The sequence below is a fragment of the Saccopteryx leptura genome, chromosome 7, assembly GCF_036850995.1.
Source record: "Saccopteryx leptura isolate mSacLep1 chromosome 7, mSacLep1_pri_phased_curated, whole genome shotgun sequence".
Taxonomy (NCBI): domain Eukaryota; kingdom Metazoa; phylum Chordata; class Mammalia; order Chiroptera; family Emballonuridae; genus Saccopteryx; species Saccopteryx leptura.
Genome location: NC_089509.1, coordinates 17398143 through 17420397, shown reverse-complemented (window position 1 = coordinate 17420397; position 22255 = coordinate 17398143). Strand labels below are relative to the sequence as shown.

General features: G+C 41.5%; 1 protein-coding gene across 8 annotated transcripts in view; it reads right to left on the bottom strand.

Moving 5' to 3' along the window:
• Nucleotides 1-22255, bottom strand: part of MGAT5 (alpha-1,6-mannosylglycoprotein 6-beta-N-acetylglucosaminyltransferase) — a 374609-nt gene that overhangs the window by 139462 nt on the left and 212892 nt on the right. For all 8 annotated transcript variants that reach the window (XM_066346312.1, XM_066346320.1, XM_066346314.1 and 5 more), the window contains exons 5-8: nt 22100-22189; nt 6494-6565; nt 4397-4558; nt 539-708 (exon numbers count right to left, since the gene is read on the bottom strand). In XM_066346312.1, the coding sequence (XP_066202409.1) occupies nt 539-708; nt 4397-4558; nt 6494-6565; nt 22100-22189 (494 nt within the window). The remainder of the gene's footprint in view (nt 1-538; nt 709-4396; nt 4559-6493; nt 6566-22099; nt 22190-22255) is intronic.

Sequence of the window (22255 nt, the reverse complement as noted above, 5' to 3'; positions counted from 1 at the left end):
GATTAGGAGAAGGCCTAGAGCTACAAGCAAATTTCAGTGAAACAGAAAACACAGGTAGAGTTAACAGACTCAGAGCTGAAAGCTGGCTAATTGAAAAAGGGTTGGATCAGAGCTTTCAGGAAATTCATTCTATCCAAATTAAATTATAAACAGGAACCTGCCCTGTTTCAAGGTTTAGAAAGCTTGATGTTGAGTAGGGAGTGGTATGAATTTCAGCAAAGAGACTGGGAATTAGGAAAGTCAATAATGTTTTCTGCTGCAGATGTTGGAAGCACCTGTAATAGCAAAGAATAAGCCCTTAGTTTGAATTTTCTGGCATTCATTTATGAAGCCTCTGGAGCCTGTAGCTACAATGAAAACATATTATCCTTTTCACAGTGTATGTATTTAGCTCCTGAAAATAATCTTCTTATCTCCTGTTTAGTGAATTATCACTTTCATTTTCCTCCATGAGAAATTACACACTAATAGAGGGCTTTAAGAGTTTACAATTTCTTTTTTGTATTCTGATTTTAAAATTGAAAAGTAATCTCCTTACTCCTTGAGCTCAGCCAGTGAAGCTGAAATCCTAATGTCATGGCCCAGTAAGTACAGAGATGTAATTAAATCACTCCACTGAACTAATTCACCAAGAGGGCCACCACTGAAAGCTGTCTCCGCAATCTTAAATCCAGATTCCTTCGTCAGGAGCCCCAGGTGAACAAGGACCTGGAAAAAACAAACAAACAAAATAACAGGCATACATTGATTCCCACTGATCCAAGTACAAACTCCACAGAAACACATAAAAAGCGATCAACCAATTCTAATGCTATGTTTACATTCTAATGAAATCTCAGTGTGGGGTAAGCAGTTTATCTAAGAAGTTAAAAAAACAACAACTGACTTTTCATTGTTTTAGAAAACAGCTAGCTACCCTTGGTGTGGCTATGAGAGTGAGGTATGGGCAAATAATCCTCCTTTTTAAAAGAAGGATATATTTGAAAAGTCAAAATTAAAGGAGGCTAAACCAGGAAAATAAAATATCTTTTAACAATATTGGGCTTTTTCCCACAGCTGGAATATCCTTATGCTTTTAACACATAAAATTTCAAATACATACTAAAGTGGAAATGACAATAAAGTCAATTCTGATGAACTCATCACGTAACTTCAATAATTATTAACTCATGACAAATCTTATTCAACGTGTACCCTCACTTTCTCTAGCTTCTCTTCAAGGAAATCCTAGACATCATGTTTTCATTTACAAATATTTCCATTTGTAGCTCTAAAAGAAACAAATCTTCACGTCAAAGATCACACATCACTAGCACCCCTAGAATAGCTATTAATTCTTGAATATTATCCAATGCCCAATTAGTGTTTACATCTGCTCGTGTCCCTTATTTTTTTTAACTGTAGTTGTTCAAGTTAGAAATCAAATAAAGTGAAGAGTTGAAATTGCCTTATATATACATCTCTTAGCCATCTTTAACCTACAGTAGCGCCCAACCATCCTCCTGGGGGGTGAGGAGTTTGTAATTTAGTTGTCAAAGAAACTGGGTTGTATTTCCAGTAGTCTCTCTCACACTCTGAATTTTGTTGACTGCATTTATGGTTAATTAGTAATTAGATCTACAGACATGACCAAATTTATATTCAGTTTATTTGGCAATACTACTTCATAGGTGGTACGTGCACTTCCTCCCACTGGTGGGAACAATCTCACTTTGTGGTGTTAGCAGCTATTGATGATCATAACTAAATGCATTAATCCATCAGGGGTGGCTAAATGGTCTTATTCTCTCATTCCTCCTGCACTTATTAGCTGGCATACTTCTATAAAGAGAAACTATCCCATATTAACTATTTGAGTACTTTGAAAAACAGTTTACATTAAAGAAAAAAAGCCTGGTAAATACACTTCAGTCTTTCCCTTTATTTACCAGTTTAAAAATAAAACTGTTCATTAGTGTTCTCTAGTAATGACCAATGAGAACTTAAAAAAATACATATATATATAATTATTATTATATATTACATATGAAAAAATATATAATTCTATATATAATTATATGTATATCTGTATCTAAACAGATGTAGATATAATGATATATATCTATATCTATATAGATGTAGATATGATATAGATATGTATCATTATAAAATCATGGCCATAAGTATATTTAATATACTTTAAAAAATTGAAGTTGTTATCCTTACTAATTATTAAATTGTCTCACCTTGGCAACAAGAGGTTTTTCAAATTGGCTATAAATTCTTTTGACACAATCTAGTAGACTTTGATAGCGTCTTTACTTTTTGGTATGACAAGGTGTTCCAACCTCATCACATACAACTTCTGTCTCAGACTTTAATCAGCCAATTTTCTAAGAACCCTTTATACCATTTAGTGGAAATGATATTTAAAGATCAGAGTCTGACACTAGGTAACTCTAGATTATTACTATCTATAAGTGAATTCAGTGGACATAGCTAGAAAATTTATTTTTCCTCAAGGATAAAACTAATCATGAGCCCTGGCCGGTTGGCTCAGCGGTAGAGCGTCGGCCTAGTGTGCGGAGGACCCGGGTTCGATTCCTGGCCAGGGCACACAGGAGAAGCACCCATTTGCTTCTCCACCCCTCCGCTGCACCTTCCTCTCTGTCTCTCTCTTCCCCTCCCGCAGCCAAGGCTCCACTGGAGCAAAGATGGCCCGGGTGCTGGGGATGGCTCCTTGGCCTCTGCCCCAGGCGCTAGAGTGGCTCTGGTCGCAACATTGCGACGCCCAGGATGGGCAGAGCATCGCCCCCTGGTGGGCAGAGCGTTGCCCCATGGTGGGCATGCCGGGTGGATCCCGGTCGGGCGCATGTGGGAGTCTGTCTGACTGTCTCTCCCTGTTTCCAGCTTCAGAAAAATGGAAAAAAAAAAAAAAACTAATCATGAGTTTATACTGGTTTTTCCAATTCAGACTCAGGATTATGGTGTCTTTACATAATATTATCCATCTGACATCTGTTATTTCCTCTCTCACTCACTGAAAATCCTACTTTTCAAGGACACTAACATAATTACTTGCCTCATTCCAATACATACAATTGATTAAGAATGAGGATATCAACACCACTCCCTCCTACATGACTAGTGAAAATTATTTAAAGATATATTTGCAAATTTTTATCCTTTGTGATATCACATCAGAAATGTTCAACCTACCATATTCTAAAGCCAGTAAAAATAGTTCTCTATGCATTTGTAGTAAAACTGTATATGCAGTAAGTTCATTTGTATTATATTCCTTGTAATTTTATACTTATGTAAAATGATTCCAGTATCAAATCTATAAAGTAAGATATATTCAGACAAGTTGGTTTCTATACCTGTTGCCTCTACACTATTCCCTCCCTCTCCTTATTTGACCCTCCCTTTTTTTTTGGTGAAGTATAAATAACATAAAACTTACCATTTTAACCATTTAAATAATATGAGCATGAAGTGTGTATGTATATTGTATATACAATATAGGTATATGTGTATATATGTATCTATTGTCTACATAGAGGTATGGACATAAAAATAAATTCTCTCTCCCCTTTAAAAATAATGTTTACTTTCTCCACCTAACATTTCTTCACCTAGCAATATAACCTGCAGGTTACAGCACAGGATTATAAGAAAATACTCTTTACTTCCTGGTAAAGCCCACCTGGATCTCTGACCACATATTCTGCCATGGAGGACTCTCTGGTGCCAGGACGTTTGGTCCTGCTGTCTCATAAACTCAAGGGGTCCAAGCAGAATTGATGCCTCAATCTGTGGCTTAGGATTTGGAAGTATATCCGTATTTTCTTTTTTGAGGATATCAAATTAGTCAAATTAGGAATAATATCAAACTCATTTTCCACTTATTTTTAAGTATAGGAACCTGTTGCTTACTTTGCTCAGTTGTTCATCCTCAAAACAGTTCATCCAAAGCCACGGCCATTTAGTCTCTAGCTGATGGATCCAGGGTTTGCCATGCTCAGGAGTGCTCTAGAGGTTTTCCAGGCATCTCCTCACAAACCTGACCACCTGGCTCAAGTTTAATTTATAGTATATTTCTCTCTCAACAATATAAGCAAAAGCACCAAGTTGCTCAACCCCAAAGCTGACAAACTCCAATAATATGAAATTGTCATAGTGATGTAACAGGAAGTTCTCAATGGTTGTATTCAGGTAGAGAAAAGAGGGGTAAGTTTCTAGACACCACTGACAGAGAGAGAGTCAGATGGTTCAAAGGAAAACCCAAAAATGGCGGTACCAGAGACAGCAGATTCCCCTGAGGCGTGACATTTCTCTTAGTCTTGTTTCCAAGCAAAATCAAACTTTTAAAAGAAAGCAAGCATCTAACGGAACGAAGTGAATCAAAACTCACTTTCTTCCTCTTTCTCTTTTCAAGATTCTGCTTTTCTGCCAGGGACTTGATGGCCTGGATCCAGGCGTCGGCCATGCGCCGGATGCGCAGCCTCATCCACCGGAACTCCTCGTGCTTCTTCATCATGCTGTAGAGCAGATTGAAATCTGTACGGATTTCTGCCTGGAAACAGAAATTTAATAGAAATGAGTGGAAGATGAAAAGCCAGAGGGGGGATGGCTTTCGTGAGATGACATCTGAAAACTTGAAAGAGGTGCTCGATTCAACACAGGGCTTACAAAAGCGAGCCTTGTCTGCCGCATGGCTTTACTTTAAGGCCCCAGAATTGCAAATTGTATAGCAAAGGCCCTGACCGTGGATCTGCCATGAGGAACATCATTTAAAAAATTAGAAACTGGGAAAGAAAGCGCAGTCACTGCAAGGCCCTGAGCTATGGTAAAATGCGTATTTTTATAATAAGTATGTTTGATGTACCTTGAAATTCTTTGCACCTGAATTTACTGGCCACTTTAATCTAACACAGGGCAGTAGACTCCTGGGGAAACTGAAGTCAGTTCTTAATAGGCTGCCTGGTATTGTGGAGGCTGCCAAACGCCTCCTTCTGTCCACAAAATTAAACAGGGAAATATATGCTCCTCTTGCAGTTTTTTCCCCCAGTCGAAACAAACGAAAGTTCATTATCTTCTAAAGAATTTATAAGCCGGGTATAACATCTTCCTATCATAACAGAATAAAATTTAAAATCCAGGCCAGAATTATGTAAAAGCCAGGAAGAATGCATTTGTAAGACAGTTGGATACAACCAATAATTAAAATCACAGAAAAAAATAATAACACTGGTATTGATCTCATGCACCATTGAACTGAATCCAGGTTTTAGCAGTCAGCACAGTCCATTCTCGCTCTTCGAATCATGTCCTTCCTTGACTCAGCAATTTCCTCCAATAACCCAGGATTAAACTATGGGTCTTCGGCCAAACCCTCCTCACTGCCTGTTTTTGTACATAAACTTTTAATGGAACATGGCTATGCCCATTCATTTACATCTTGTCTATGGCTGCCCTCTGTACTACAGGTCAGAATTGAGTAGCTGTGACAGAGACCTTATAGCCTACAAAGATGAGAATATTTACTATCTGGCCTTTTACAGAAAAGGTTTGCAGATCCCCTATCTAAAGGCTTAAGCTTTTAATGTGGCATATACAACCTTTCACAGTTCTCCTAGCTACTTTTCCAATACACCTTCACCCCAATTCACCCAAACCCTGACAGCCTTGTCCCACTGAACCATGCTCCACTTGCAGAAAATGCCTCGCTCTTATACTTGTACCTTTTCCCTGCACATCAGACACTTTGAACCCACTTTAAATTCATCTCTCTGCAATAGTGCCTCATCCCTGCAGGCTGAGATCACCATGTCATTAATTTCCACTGGTCTATATTCCAGCATTTACACAGGTCTGGTCACTATTACAACCACCACCCTCGTTAGATCACCGAGCACCTCCACATCTGGCACAAGGTCCTACTCCACATCAGCAGCCTGTCACTTAGCAGCCCTGGGAGAACTGCTAAATAAACATATGCTAACTCAGGGGTCGGGAACCTTTTTGGCTGAGAGAGCCATGATGCCACATATTTTAAAATGTTATTCTGTGCGAGCCATACAACAACCCGTGTACGTTAAGCGTTATCCAATAAAAATTTGGTGTTGTCCCGGAGGACAGCTATGATTGGCTACAGCCACCTGCAATCATGAACATGAGCAGTACAAAATGAATGGATTGTGATACATGAGAATGTTTTATATTTTTAATGTTATTATTTTTTTATTAAAGATTTGTCTGTGAGCCAGATGCAGCCATCAAAAGAGCCACATCTGGCTCGCAAGCCATAGGTTACCGACCCCTGCGCTAACTGGTTAACTGATCTGCTCACTGAAATTTCCACAGGACTAGAGGTGGAAGTTCTTCAGTTTACTGCTATTTCAGATTACAGCTGGCATTTCTAGAAGACTCTACATGTACCACTTGGCATTGGACCCAAATCAGAGGGTCCAATCAAAGACCCTAATAAGAGGTCTCCAAAATCACTTACTAATGAATTATGATCAGCTTCTTCGTAGGGATTCTTTGCTCTCCAAGGTAAATGAGGACACCAATTTTCAACCTGAAAAATGGAAATCAGAGACACTCAGTATGCTGGCTCACCTGTAAAGCATTAATGTACATATTTACAAGGCACTGAGCGGTTCTTGAGCTGTGAGCATTATAGTTAAGTAGGTTATTATTATTAGTCAGAACCCTACGCGTTTAGCTTGCAATCAGAGACAGGGACCCTCTCGGATAAAACAATAGCCAGCAAAGGTCCTGAGGTACACATGATTACACTCTAAATCTGTACTTCATAGTATTTTATGGTGACGAGTCCTTCATCATTGGATCCCACCCTTCTATACCAGGAGGGGGTTCTTCTGGCAGAAAGTGAAAGGACTTAAACATTCCCTGAGGGGGATGAGAATGAAAGGTGCTCCCCTGACTATTCAGCCAAAGGACAGGAATGCTCCGTCACCTGCTGTGGCACATCTAGAAAGGAAACCGCATTGGCATCTGAGCCACAGGACTCAATCATTTATGTCAGGATGAGGGATGCCACGGATGGCGTAAAGCTAATTGATCGAGGCTCTCCCTCATTTTCTGGCTGTTAACGCTACCACAAGGGATAAGATGGTAAAAACTATTGTAGAAAGAGATGAAAGGAAAAAGAAAAAAAGAAAAACCTCCATGATTTTGTGAGAGCCATTCTAGAAGATGGATTGTTCTATCAACGCACAGAGTTTAGTGAGCTGGGGGAGGAGGGAAGGGAGAGGAAAAGCGCTGGGTTTAGAGGAATCTCCTCAACAAAGGTTACTGAAGAACACTGGGCAAATTCACAATTTCTAGTAAAAAAAAATATATCAAAAATAAAAAGGCATTGAGTCATATTGATGGCTGACCTTGTTATTCAAAACTAGCCATATAATTCCAAGACAGCATATCACCCACTTACTAATACAGAATGAGATTATTAAAGATGGATAATACATAGCCCTTGAAAATACTTTTCTCCTACAGCCAGCTGGTTCTACAGAAACGAACAAAACAAGAGGATGGGGGGATGTCCTTGGAAGGTCATGAAGAAAGTAGGGACCCGTGTGAGCCCACAGCATCCTGGGTGAGGAACGTCGAGTCAAAGATAGTTTGTCTTCCAGCTGCGGGTGAGTTTCAAAGAAACAGTAGCTTCACTAACCTAGAAACTGGGCTTAAAGCAAGGTGATTTTTCCTAAGATCAAAATAACTAGGTGGTTTGCATCAAGCCAGCTGCCTGCAAATGACGGGGAAGCCATAGCAGAGGGCGGCAAGGCGTGGGGGAGGGTGGGACCCTGGCTGGGAAATTTATCTTCTTTCGAAGTGAATTAGACTTTATCGTATATGTGAATGACTTCAGAGGCTCCGAAGGACTCCGCATGAGGAACGCGAAAATGGATTTTACTCATAAAAGAAGGCAACACACTAACTTGTCTTGGATGCCTGTGTCTAATTACTGAGACCTTCCTGCAACATCACCATGAAAGGCAATATCTGGAGCTCCACAAATGAGAAAAAATGAGCGAAAACCAGCAGAAAAGAAGCAAGTAAGAAGATGAAGCCCCACCGAGTCCCAGCGGCACGGCACGCTGGCACCGCTCGGCATGGCACGCCTCTGCACCTGCATTGCTAGGCTAGGCTCAGTCATTTAGGTCAAGTTAAGTTTTTGCAAATGTACTCACTAACACATTGCTGTAAAGCGCATTGATAACATGAAGGGCTGCAGACCTGACTGAGACCTTTAGCCCCACACCATAAGGAGGAGGGTAAGCCAGTAGGGCACAGACTGGCATCAACCTCACACTAAACAGATGACTACACGGACACAGCAACAGGTCAGGATAAAACATTTCCTCGTGAATGGCGTGACAGAGAAAGATTAACCAAGGTTTTGAAAAAAGAAAATCAATCAGAAGGAGAAACATTCGTGAGACCAGATACTATTGAAGGGAAGGAAGTTCCCTCCTTCCATCTTCTGCTCAGAGAAGCTCACTCTGATGTAAATACTGTCCAAGGTGTTCTTTTAAAATAGAACTTCCCTACGGAATACTCAAGGCTTTAATTCCTCTTTGAAAATGATCATTTATCTCAGTTCTTGTTACTCTCCATGACTGGATAATGCTTGGTAAGGCTTCAAGGGCATCTCTGAAAGTATGGAAAATGGAGTCAGTGTGTTTTAGCTTTTAGCAACAAATCTTAGTATCACATAGTCACTCATAATGGAGGAAAAACCACTATGAACATCGTGACTCAGAATGAGGAAGGTGAGTTTTTCACGTTGCTGCTTTTGTACAGTGATAGGATTACTGGTTAAGAAGATAATTAAATTACACCTAAGCCAATTTCCCCATGGGGTGAGGGGAGGAAAAACCATCTTCTGAAACCTCAGAGGATTACCAGGATTGAAAGAAAGCCAGCACTGGAGACAACTCCAGTGTGAAACACCCTTCATATGGGCAACCTTTTCCTAAATAAGAGTCATTAATAACACTCTGGGAAAGTCTTGCTCAAGGCTAATAAATCAACCCTGTTTTCTGTCTGATCTACCTACACTCCTTTACCAAAGTTTACCCCTCAGCATAGCACCCACCAGGGAAGCCGCAGTCACCCCCCAGCATAGCACCCACCAGGGAAGCCACAGTCACCCCCCAGCATAGCACCCACCAGGGAAGCCGCAGTCACCCCCCAGCATAGCACCCACCAGGGAAGCCGCAGTCACCCCCCAGCATAGCACCCACCAGGGAAGCCGCAGTCACCCCCCAGCATAGCACCCACCAGGGAAGCCACAGTCACTCCCCAGCATAGCACCCACCAGGGAAGCCGCAGTCACTCCCCAGCATAGCACCCACCAGGGAAGCCGCAGTCACTCCCCAGCATAGCACCTATCAGGAAGCTGCAGTCACCCCCCAGCATAGCACCCACCAGGGAAGCCGCAGTCACCCCCCAGCATAGCACCCACCAGGGAAGCTGCAGTCACCCCCCACCCCAGCATAACATCGTACCAGGAAAGCATGGCCCCAGAAGGAGCACATTGCCCTATTGATCTGGATGCTCTTCTATTCTAAATCATTCTTACCATCTCCTCTCCTGGAGCTCTGAACCCCCGTAGCCCAGGGGTCGGGAACGTTTTTGGCTGAGAGAGCCATAAACACCACATATTTTTAAATGTAATTCCATGAGAACCATGCAACGACCTGTGTACATTATGCATTATCCAATAAAAATTTGGTGTTGTCCCGGAGGACAGCTGTGATTGGCTCCAGCCACCCGCAACCATGAGCATGAGCGGTAGGAAATGAATGGATTGTAATACATGAGAATGTTTTATATTTTTAACGTTATTTCTTTTATGAAAGATTTGTCGCCTGACCTGTCGTGGCGCAGTGGATAAAGCATCAACCTGGAAATGCTGAGGTTGCCAGTTCAAAACCCTGGGCTTGCCTGGTCAAGGCACATATGGGAGTTGATGCTTCTTGCTCCTCCCCCTTCTCTCTTTCTCTCCCCTCTCTATCATGAATAAATAAAATCTTTAAAAAAAAAAATTAAAAAAAAAAAAAAAAAAAAGATTTGTCTGTGAGCCAGATGCAGCCATCAAAAGAGCCACATCTGGCTCGCGAGCCATAGGTTCCCGACCCCTGCCGTAGCCTATGTCCGCCTATGCTCCTGCCTTCTTTCACTCACTGTTTTGGCCACGCTTTTCCATCTGTGGCCCTGGGCACTTTTCCTGGGCCAGGATTTTGTGTTCGCTCTTGGTGCACATACACAGGGCTGTGGCCTGGTACTCTCCCACTGTCCACCCCACCCCCGCCTGACTCCTGTGAGCTGGCAGCCACGCCCAAAGCCCTCTGCCAGGGTAGGAACTGCCTATCCTTAAAAGAGTCCACAAATCACCACAGCAAGTCCAAGGCTTGAAAACCATCCGAGTTCGTGGCAAAACACACAGAAGGAGGAACAGAAACATTACTCAAATAACCTTGGATTTGAAGGCAAAGCTTCTTCGAGGGAAACTAATCTTTTTAGTGCACTGGCCTCAGGCAACAAAATGAAGAGGTAACAGAAACAGAAGAAGACCAGCCAGGTTAGACCTTTAGAACATTAATGCACATTACACGAAGAGGTGCTATAAATTTTATTCTTGAATGAGGAGATATAAAATTACTAATTTGATTTTTGACATCCCTCCACCCAATAATTTAAACTTCTTTGCTCTGAGAAGGTTTTGCGACTTCATCACGAGCAATGTGAATCAAAGTCCCTAAACACAGCTCAAGTAGGTCAGTTTCAAGGTCTGTAGGATAGACAATTCATTATACTCAGGGGAAAAAGAAACGGCTAGCAGATAGGTACACAGCTCCACCTGGAATTTAAAGGGGAAAAAGATACAATAAAATCACAACAAAAACTAGAGGAGACATAACATATATACACATGTACTTAGGTATAATTGGCATAACTCTTTGTAGTAACATTCAATTCTTCTGAAAGAATAAAGATCAGGCTCTGTCATGTCTTCTTGTCTCATGATTAATGTCAGGTGCTTTGCTTAATGTATCATTGACATAGAATTTCATGCTGTGTTTTTCAGATGGGGAGACGCAATCAAAATGAAATGAGAAAAATGCTTAAGAAAAGTCAGATTATCTCTAGAGGATGATGTTATGGGTTCTTTTCATTTTCTTCTTTATGCTAATCTGCATATTTCTAAAGAAGTTCTACTATATAAGCAGCCAATCATTTAATCCCTGTGGTGCCCTGTGACACAGGTGATATCGCCAGGTTACACGTGAGGGAATCCAGGCTTACAGTGGCTAGAAACTGGTGAAACAAGCCCACTAGTGAGCAGAGGGGCTGGTGACAGTGGTGACCTGCCGCTCCTCTGACCAGCACCTGTCAGAGCCACCTTCAAGGCCAATGTCAGTGAAGGACATGAGAGGGTAAACCAGGACTGCATTTGAACTCGGCCTGATGGATTCTATGCCCAACTCTACAAACAACTAGCACCATAACCTGCAACCATTTGGCTTTCAAGTTTTCTCATCTACAAAATGAAGGAGTTGACTCAGGTGACCTCTTAATAATCTTATTATGCTGTAAAATCTGAAAAAGATAATTTTACATCATCCTGTTGGGCTACTTGGTTATATAGATATTTATTGGCACAGTTGACATCTATTCATTTGATATACTGATTATACATATATATTCATGTATACACATCTGTTATACTGATGATGTATCAAATAAAGTCATTCATTAAAGTGTGTGCTTAAAAAAAAAAGGAAGACTTCTCTACCCCATCTTACTCCTGACCTACTTCTTACTTCTCTGGTTAAATTTTTTTTAAAAAGGCAAAGTAAATGGTAAAAGATAACTACACATGTAAATGGTTTAGCTATCTAAACTGGTCCTGTACGTCAGACAACTGAGCCAATTTCCATTTTGGCCAAACTCCTTATTAGAAATGGATGTGTAGGAGGCAGATGGGGAGACAAAGAACAAAGCCACGATTTATGGAGCCAAGCACTGGGCTCAGCACTCTACGCGCATTATTGCATTTGGTCTTCCAGGAGTCCAGTAGAACCACCTGGTTCCTATAGTCCCATAAGCACAGTCCAGTCTTCCACATCAGAGCGTCACTGCCTACATCTTCCATAAAATCCTTCAAAATGGTTTACTGTGCTCCAGCTGCATGGCAGTTCTGTGAGCCGTAACAACCACCCTGCTTACAGCTCACCCCAGCATGGGTATGGGCAGCAAGTGATTGTTTTAAAGCCTAAACTGGGTCATAGCCTACACTAACTCAGACCCGGCAGTGGCTCCTCCTTGCACCCAGAATAAAACCCAGAATGTATAGCAAGATCCTGCAGAATCTGATCTGCAACTGCCTTCTATACAAAAACCTCCCTGCACGCCAAACAGAATATTCCTACTCAGGAGGGTTGTCATATCTGGGTGGGCATCTATGTGTGGGAAAACAAAACATGCAGTTAAACTAGAATTTTAGCTTGACCAGGCAGTGGCGCAGTGGATAGAACATTGGAATGAGATGTGGAGGACCCAGGTTCGAAACCCCGAGGTCACCAGCTAAGCGCGGGCTCATCTGGTTTAAGCAAGGCTCACCAGCTTGAGCCCAAGGTCACTGGCTTGAGCAAGGGGTCACTCAGTCTGCTGAAGCCCCCTGGTCAAGGCACATATGAGAAAGCAATCAATGAACAACTAAGGGGGTGCAAAAACGACTGATGCTTCTCATCTCTCTCCCTTCCTGTCTGTCTGTCTCTATCTGTCCCTCTCTGTCTGTCACACACACACAAAAATTTATATGAACAATAATTTTTTAGTATAACTATGTCACACATAGTTTTAAAAAAAACCATTGTTGACTTGAAAGTTAGGTGTCCTTGGGTATCCTCTATATTACTTAGTAACCCTATATGTCAGGGCATCTGCATTTTCAATTCCTTCTAGACAGTTCCAGGCATCACTCCCTCATTTCCACACTATGCTCCAACTTTCCTCAGAGAAGCCTTCCCTGGCCTACTGGCCTGGCCACACAACCTTCCTCTTCTTTCCCTTGGGGCACTCGCCACTTGTAGAAATTATTTTAGGTATTGGTTTACAACTGTTTGCTGCCCCGTCGGAACGTGACTCCCTGAGGACAGAAGCTTCAGTTCGCCTGTTCAGTGCTCTGTCCTCAGCTGAGGCTAGTGTCCAGCACAGAGTAGGTGCTCAATCATTACATGCAACTAGTGAATGAATACATGAAAAACATGACACTAAAGATATTCATGATAACAATTCTCTTTCCCACTTATGTGACCTTACCTGTTTTCATCATTTTGATAGAACCTTTCAACTATACACTGAGGCAGGCAAGGCTGGCTTGACCTTGACCTCAGAGAGGAGAAAGCAGACAGAAAACTGAAGGGAACACTCTAGACCACACAGGGAGAAGGTAGATCCAGACAGGCAATCAGGTTGTGTTTCCCATAATATTGTCCTACCATGTACAAGGGAGAGCCAAGCCAGCCATGACGGCTGCTCAGGATGTTAGGGAAGGGGCAGAACTTAAAGAGAAGCTTTAGTAAGTTTCCCAAATGGCTCAAAACCAGCGGGGCTCTAGTAAGAGGGTGTCCATTGAAAAAATCTATTCCAAATCACTGTAGGAAAACCATCAATTTTCCTTTACACAGGAGAGGCAGCGGATGAATTCCCCTGTAGTCAACCACATAGATAATGCATAGAAATGTTCCTGCACTGACTCTCACTAGGTATACTTCCTGCTGCACACTGCAGAGAGGCAAAGCGGCCCCATCGAATCTGTGTCCACACTGAGGACGCTTCAACAGCCAAATTTATAGATGTAGTTACATTGTAGAGACCAGGGATATAGATTCTCTTTTGTGTTAATGTGTAATTTTGCTTGAATCATAGATCCAGGTAAATAATGCTGAGTGATAATAAGAATAAAAGATGAGCCAGAAAGCGTGCATTCTAATATAATTGGCTATTTCATTCTAATAGTCTAATGTGATCCCCTGTACTCCCTTATACATATAATATTAAAGAACATTATATTAAAATTGTTAATGAGTGTTCAAAATGCCTGTTTCATGTCACAAATTTTAATATTACAAATTTTATGTTTTTTCAAAATTAGAAAGGTAATAGCTGGAAGAAGTTACTACTCAGAATAAACAAACAAAAGCCTTAAATAGAATCATTCATTCAATAAATACATGTGCTAGGCAACATTACACCTGTGAACAAAACAGATGAATCTCTTCGGGATTATTTTCTTTGCACTTGGTCTTAATGTTATATGTTGATGGTCACCCCAGGATCTTTGTACATATTGTTCCCACTGTCTGCTTTATAAATAAACAACTCTGCCAGACGTCTGCACCTCTTACTCTCTCACCTCCTGGTGTCAAACATCATCCTCTCATCTCAGTACAGATTTCTGATCGCTCTACAACAGACACCATCATTCTTCATAAGCATTTCTGCATCCCATCTCCTATTGTTTTTCCTCTGTAGTACTTACTGCAATCTAAAAGATATACATTTTACCTTTTAATTGTCTGTCTCCCCCTACAAAACATAACAATGAGGAATGTTTGACTTCCTGTTTGCAGTTATATCCCCTGTACCCAGAAAAACCCCATAGCAATGAAGGCCCTTGGCACACAGATAGTGGTCTCTAAGTGTTACTTCCCACTAAGAGGAATCAGGGTCCTTACAGAAATGGCTGATTCCAGATCTAGGACAGAAATTGTATAATGTGAAACTGGAAGAGCTTGTCATACCAGGTAGCAAAAAACAAACAAACAAAAAACTATTAAAAACTACCAGAGTCATGTCAAAAGGACTCAGAAGATGATACAAATTAGCTCCCTCTAGCCAAAGAAGGGACAATTTGAGAACCAGAAAGAAGATAATGAAATAGACTGAACATATCAAATATATTTCAATCGGTGACTTAGTAATGATGATAAAAACCAATAAGCATATAAGTAAACAAATAAAGTACAACTCACAGGGGAAGATGCTAGGAAAGCAAGAGAGAAATAAAGATTTCCTACATGAACTATCCCTCAGAGTAACCAAATATCAGAGAAAGAGTAAGTTCTCGTCACAGAAGTATTCCTGATAGATTAAGAAGGAACCACTAATGAATCAGTGAAGCCAAGCACTGATCATCAGCGGCAAGAGAGGCAGCCAAGCATTAATGTGCCTCCTGACAGATACATAATATCATCAATGAAGCAGTCTTGTAAAAAAAAAAAAAAAATAATTTAAGCCAGACTTCGATCAAGCTTCAGATCTAACCCACAATCTACAGGGAGTCCGAGGAGCCAGGAGCCAGGTTACACAACAACATGGGGATGTGACACAGTGCAGACTGTGACAAATTCTCTACGGCAAATAAAAAGATTTCTTCAACAAAAAGTCCCAAGGGGAAAGAAAGAGAGATGAATGGGAACCCAAAATTAAAGAGAGACTTCAGAGGATCAACTATTGCAATTTATGGTCCTTACTTGAAACCCAGTTTCAAATAAATAAACTTTAATTGATAAGGCAGCCTAGAAAATGTGAATATTAAACTGACATTTTATGATATTAAGGGACTGTGTTAATTTTTATATGAAATGGTATTAGTTATTATAATGAGGAGTTACATATTTTAAAGGAGTCTCTTTGGAAGCTACATATTAAAACATTCACACATGACATTTGAAATTTGCTCCAAAATAACGGAGGGTAGAGGTTATTAATGAAATGAGGTTGCCCATGAAATGACCATTGTTGAATCTGAGTCATGGGCACATGGGGGTTCGTTACACCCTTCTCTTTCATGTGTTTGATATTTTCCTTGTGAAAGGTCCCATAAATTAAGTTTAAAACAAAAAACTTTACAACTATTTTATTGGCATGCAGTAGAAATGACAAGAGACTGTATTAAAGGTTTGTCGATGAGAAACACATTGAAGATGAAGGAGTGTCCTGAAGCCTCTGTCGGCCACAGGTAATTCCAAGGAGGAAGGGGCGGTGGGGGTTGACTCATCCTGTCGTGTCTGACTTCTAAGAGTTCTCAATATGCAGGTTGCAAGGTCTGAAATTTACAGACAAAGAGGGGTGCCAATAAGATCTATTTGGGAGTGGAGAGCGGTTGCAGGAGAGTTTGAGAGATCAGGTAGGCTGACTGTGCTATAAACACAGGACTTTTATTTTTAAAATCCTTTTTCTAAGAATGTCTTAGAATTCCAGTAATAAGAGCAACAAAAACATGAAAAAGATACAAATAAAAGTGGAACTCACAAATGGAAAACAACATGACCATAAATCGTGCCCCCCATTTACTGCCAAAAAATGTTATCTGACAGAAGGCAATTTCCTATAGCAAGCAAGCTGAACATTTAAAAGGTGTGTGTTGGTGTTCTCAGGTAAGAGTCTAGAAATATTTTGCAGATACTCCTGACCTGTCCCAAAATGTTAGTTACGTTTTCTTCAATTCCGGTTTTCTCCTGAAACCCAAATCGCCCATTCTTTCTCAGTGCCCACTTTGACAAATTAGTCTGTGCAACACCATTTCCAAGTTATCTTTAGCAGCCAACACAGCCCATAAATCCAAATCATTGTGCTGGTTATTAGGATTTCATTTCATGCTCGCGTTCACAAACATTTAAGCTTTCAACCTTTGCTGCTGGGCATTAATCTTGGCATTAATCAAGAGATTAAGCATGCTGAATTTAAACTCAAGGTTAATAGCATGCTCAGCCAATATTAGTTTTACATATTGCCAAGGGAGAACAGAAAGAAGCGAAGACCTTTATGCCTGTTGTTCATGACATATAAGAAACAGATTGATGAGTAAGGCACGAAATTGCCTCTTTTGTTCCTTTATGAGGGAGTCATACACACATGCATGCACATTCACTCATCCAGTCCAAATTGGCATTTGAAGCAACAGCCTATGCACATCCTAAGATCTAGCAATCAATCATTCGGTCATTTGATCATTTCAGAGCAACTATACTTGGAGCAGCCGCAGAAGTGCTTGGAAAAAACAGCACCGACAAATTAACAAGTCTGTAAAGGGCTAGAAAAATTGTGTAAACAGAAAACAATGTCAGGGTGTGAAATATATCAGCATCATCTATCAATACTATATTAGTAGGGGGGTAAAGAAATTCATTCTGAATTTCATCAAAGCTGGAAGCAGTAGAAAGCTCTGCAGAGGGCTAAGTTAATATACCTGAAACAATGACAGAGTAATTACTTTATAGGGCCTGTCTCCATAACGGGAGTAGTTACATGGCTCACAAAAACAGATACAGAAAATGAACTGCCCGATGATCTGGAAACACAAGGCTGCCTACATCATCCACTCCCACTGCTTGGAATGGCTGAGCACCTGGTTTTCATGAGTTACACCTTCAGGAGAACCAATGCCATTTCTTTATTTTGTGTGTGTGTGTGTGTTTATGTGGAGGGGGGATTGGATATCAAATTGTGAGTATTTGAAAACTAGCAATGATGGTTGATTCATGGAAACTAGCTAAATGAGAATCATATTTCAAACACAGGTGGATACAAAGTCAATGGCAACATACCACTTAGCCGGGTTCAGTTTTTCTTTGACACAAAGGGGCAACAGTAATGAAAAGTGCAGAAGGACTCGGCAACTTAACCTCTCAGAGCCTCCATGACCAGCTTCCTGTTACTCAGCGTTGGGAGAGTTTAAATGACATGGTATTTAAGGTGCGTGGACTACGGAGGGGCTGAGTAGTGTTTCACTCTCTCGTACTGTCTGACACTCAAGGGCGAGGACTAGACCTTAATGCCCACCTCCAGTCCCTAACACAGTGTTACATAACAAGCATCTGTGGGGACAGCACAGGGGAAATGGCTTTACTTCCTCGAATTTAACAGAAACAATGTGTAGACTACAAGTCGGTGACGGTAAAAGTGGAAGTATATCCTCCAATATTCAGTGGATGTAGGCACAATGAAACACCCAAGGGTAAGAAAAACAAAGAAGAGTGCCACGCCCTACGACTGGTCTAAATCTAAATGCCTCAATTCAACTATATGGCAGACATTTTATTTTATGTCCTTTTTTATATATGTCAAAGTTCTAAAGTTAAACGTAGATGGAAACAAGAACTGGCTTTTCAATGATTAAGAAAAGAGTAAAAGTCATGTGTTGATCAAGTAAATGTATCAAATGAAGATGTCTCTCTTAATCATTTTCCCAAGTGCAAGAGAAAGGTACAAAGGCACAGGTTAAACAAAGAAGGAAAGTTTCAAGACATTAAGAAGAAAAAAAATGACAGAAAACAGCACCACAAAGCCATGGATGTTGTCCAGGATTTAAAGAATACTAGCATGGAGTTAACTGGCTTCAGAAAATGTTTCTAATATAATTCCATATTAACAAAGGCGGGGTTGGCCCTGGCCTGTTGGCTTAGTGATAGAGAACTGGCCCAGCGTGTGGATGTTCTGGGTTCAATTCCTGATCAGGGCACACAGGAGAAGTGCCCATCTGCTTTTCCACTCCTCCCTCCCTCTCTTCCCCTCCTGTAGCCATGGCTCATTTAAAGCAAGTTGGCCTGGGCACTGAGGATGGCATGATGGCCTCGCCTCAGATGCTAAAGTAGCTTGGTTGCCAAGTAATGAAGCAATGGTCCCAGATGGGCAGAGCATCACCCCATGGTGGGCTTGGTGGGTGGATCCAGGTCCAGGCACATGCAGGAGTCTCTCTGCTTCCCCACTTCTCACTTAAGGGAAAAACAAAAACAAAAATAAAAAACAAAGGTGGTGATGCACGGCTGTTCCACACACCAGCTCACAATCGGAATCCGAAAGCAGTGTCCTCGCTAAAGAAAAGAAGCCCAGAACAGCTGAATTTCACATTACCTGGAGTCAAGGGTTCTAAAATGAAATTAGATCGGTGACTGAGAGCCAGAAATTGATTCTAAATCTAAAATGATCTCAAGGTTCCTCATAAAATGTCCCTGGAAAGTGACACCCCACAACTGTCCTCAAAAAATTACATTAAAAACCACAGAAGTATCAGTTAGGTTTATTGAGTATCTCTATATATTTGCCAGGTTCTATTGTAAGCACATTCCCATAAACACACAGGAGTCCTCACAGTAGGGTTCTTTCTAAACAAACAAATAAAATAAAAACCACTATTTTATAAAGGAAGAATCTGAGACACAGACAGGGTAACTTTTCCCAAAGCATAGACTTTTAGAAAGCATCAGAAACAAGCTGAATCAGGCAGGAGGCTCCTACTGAAGTGGCCACTCTGGTGGAATTCTCCTCTAACTCTTCTAGGGTATTTATTCAGATGCTACGATAAAGTGAACATTTTTTAAAAGGCCAGAGTTTCAAAGTTATTTTCAGACTAAAACACTGAAAAGGTAATTTCTAGTCCTCTCTGCAGGGGAATTATCTCCACCCTCTGGTTCGATCACCTGCATCCACTCTTCCTCTTCCATTATTCTCTGAAGATAATGTATGCATAGCATGGTGCCAAGAAAATGAATTTGCAGTAACTGTTGACAATCAATGAATATAATAGTTTTTCAATAAGTGCTCACTGAACTGAGTTCAACTGAACAAAAAGAAAAGCCCGATCAGCTGAATAAGAAGAGAACAGACTAGGCTCATGAAGAACCACTCCACACCCCAGGATGAGAAAGAATAGCTAAAGGTTCTGGGAGGAAATACCCAGGCTCCACTATTAAGTATTTATGAGCCATCACATCTCCATACAGCCCAGTCGGTCCCACATCCTCTCAGTTTACCTTCCAGAATCTGACTCTTCTCTCATCTTAGCTATGCCCTTCCTTCATGTGAGGGGGAGGGGCAGGGCAGCAGTTTCAAAGAAGGGAACGAGGTCACAAATAATCACAGTCCCTCCCCACCTGGCCTGTGCCCACGTGTCCTCCCAGGTGGAGCAAGGCTGGAGGGCGAGTAGAAATTCCTCTACCTTTAGCTGGGCTGCCCACCCCGACATGCCAATTCTCAGGAAGGAAGGAACTTTGCTCGGCTTGCTAATCAGAAAACACAGTAGGACTCTGGCTAAATTCTATCAACTGGAAGGGGAAGAAAACTTTTGAAAATTAAACTGAATGAGGAGCCTTTCCCTACAGGCAACAAGGTGCTTCTAATGTCTCTCATTGGAGTGAAGGTTTGTTCCCTGGCCCCAGGCCTTCCTCTCCTGGAGAAGGAAATGGGAGGATGGCCCACAGGGCCCCTTAGCTGGAAACACACTCCAATATACGCTACAGATTCAATTTCTGTAGCCTGCTAATGAGGAGCATCACACACACACTGATCTGTGCTTTTAATTTCCAAGAGGTATTTTAATTGGCACTAACTCTGAGGGTTCCCATAATCCCCATGGGGTGGCCATGAGAAAAAAAACAAGTCAGCCTGGGTCTTATAGAGGCAAGAGAAACAGAGATGTAGGAGAGGGACAAACCCATGGAACCCCGGGCCACATGCCCTATGGCTGTCCTGGTTGGCCCCCCATCTCAAAAAGCAGTCCCTGTCACCTGTTACAAGAAGAGGCACTTGAGTCCCATAAGAAAAGTGATGGAAAAAGCACTTCATTTAGTCTCATAACGGAGCATTCTACTCCCTGCACTGCAGCACCAGGAGCTGTTATTCACGTTGGTCAGAGGGCAACAGCATGCAAGACTGGGCGAGAGAATACAAGGGAAACGGCAGCCACGAGCCCGCCAAGTGCACGTCCTCTGAAACCAGCTGCACCTGTTCCATAAAAGGTGGAGCGGGGAGCCAGCAAGTTCAGATTTCCTACTGACTTCTCCCTGGTGCCTGGCCTGGGATATGGTCCTAACTCTATTCCACCTGCTCAATTTTCTTAAAGATGATATGAGATGATTAAAGCATGTGGTCTGTAAAATGCTCTGCAACCCTTTAAAAAAAGGTTTCTATTTAAATTCAAGGGTACAAATAAAAATAAAATTCAGGTAAAAAGAAAAAAAGGTAAAAATAACTAAATCATTCTATAAGTAAATAGCTAACTCAGCCAACAGGCACGTGGAAAGATGCTCAACATCACTAATTATTAAGGAAATGTAACTCATAACCACAATGAGACACGATCTTAACTCCATTGGATGTCTACTACCAAAAGAACAAAGGAACAAAACAAAAGAAGCAGTGTGGACAAGGCAAGGGTGGGGAGGAGCTGAGCCCTCGCGCGGGCACTGCTGGTGGGAATGAGAAACGGAACAACCACTTTAGAAAAGTTTGGAGGTTCCTCAAAAAAATAAAGAATAGAATTACCATATGATCCAGCCATTCCACTTCTGGGTATATACTCAAAAGAACTGAAAGCAGGGTCTCAAGGAGTTACATATACACCCATGTTCACAGCAGCCTTCGTCAAAATAGCTAAAACAGGGAAGCGATCTAGTGTCCATCAACAGATGAATGGATAAGCAACATGTGGTTTACCAGACAAGATACTGTTCAGCCTTATAAAGGAAGGAAATTATGACATAGCTACAACATGAATAAACCTTGAGAACATTTGCTAAGTGAAATAAGGTGATCCCCAAATGACAAATACTGTATAACTTCACTTATATGAGTACTTGGAGCAGTCAAAGTCATAGAGACTGGGAGTAGAATGGTGGTTGCTGGGGGCTGGAAAAAGGGGCATGGGAAGTGAGTGTTTCCTGGGCAGAGTTTCCTGTTTGCAAGATGGAGGGGTTCTGGAGATGGATGGATGGATGGATGGATGGATGGATGGATGGATGGACGGACGGACGGATGGATGGATGGACGGACGGACGGACGGCTGCACAGCAGTGTGAATGTATTCAATGCATACTTAATGGTTTGGATGTAACCTGTATTTCACAGCATTTTTTTTTTAATGAGTGGAAAAAATTAGTTAGCTAAGCCTATTTTTCTCTCAAAGGAAAAAAACAACAGTCATCCTACTTGGGGGCAGAAGAGAGTAATGAAAAGGGAAAGCACAGGTCTACCATGTAAAAACAATACTTGTTTTCAATCCACTGCGACTCACCTCACTGAGGTAAATAAAGAAAGAGCAGGTGGAGCCATCCACGCCGTAGTCTGCGTAGCAGGGGTCCGAGCGCCACATGTCTTTCATCCACTGCAACGAGAGCAGGTAAGAACACCTCAGAGCAGCCCGTTCTGGGTGACCCTGCCCGCCTGCTGA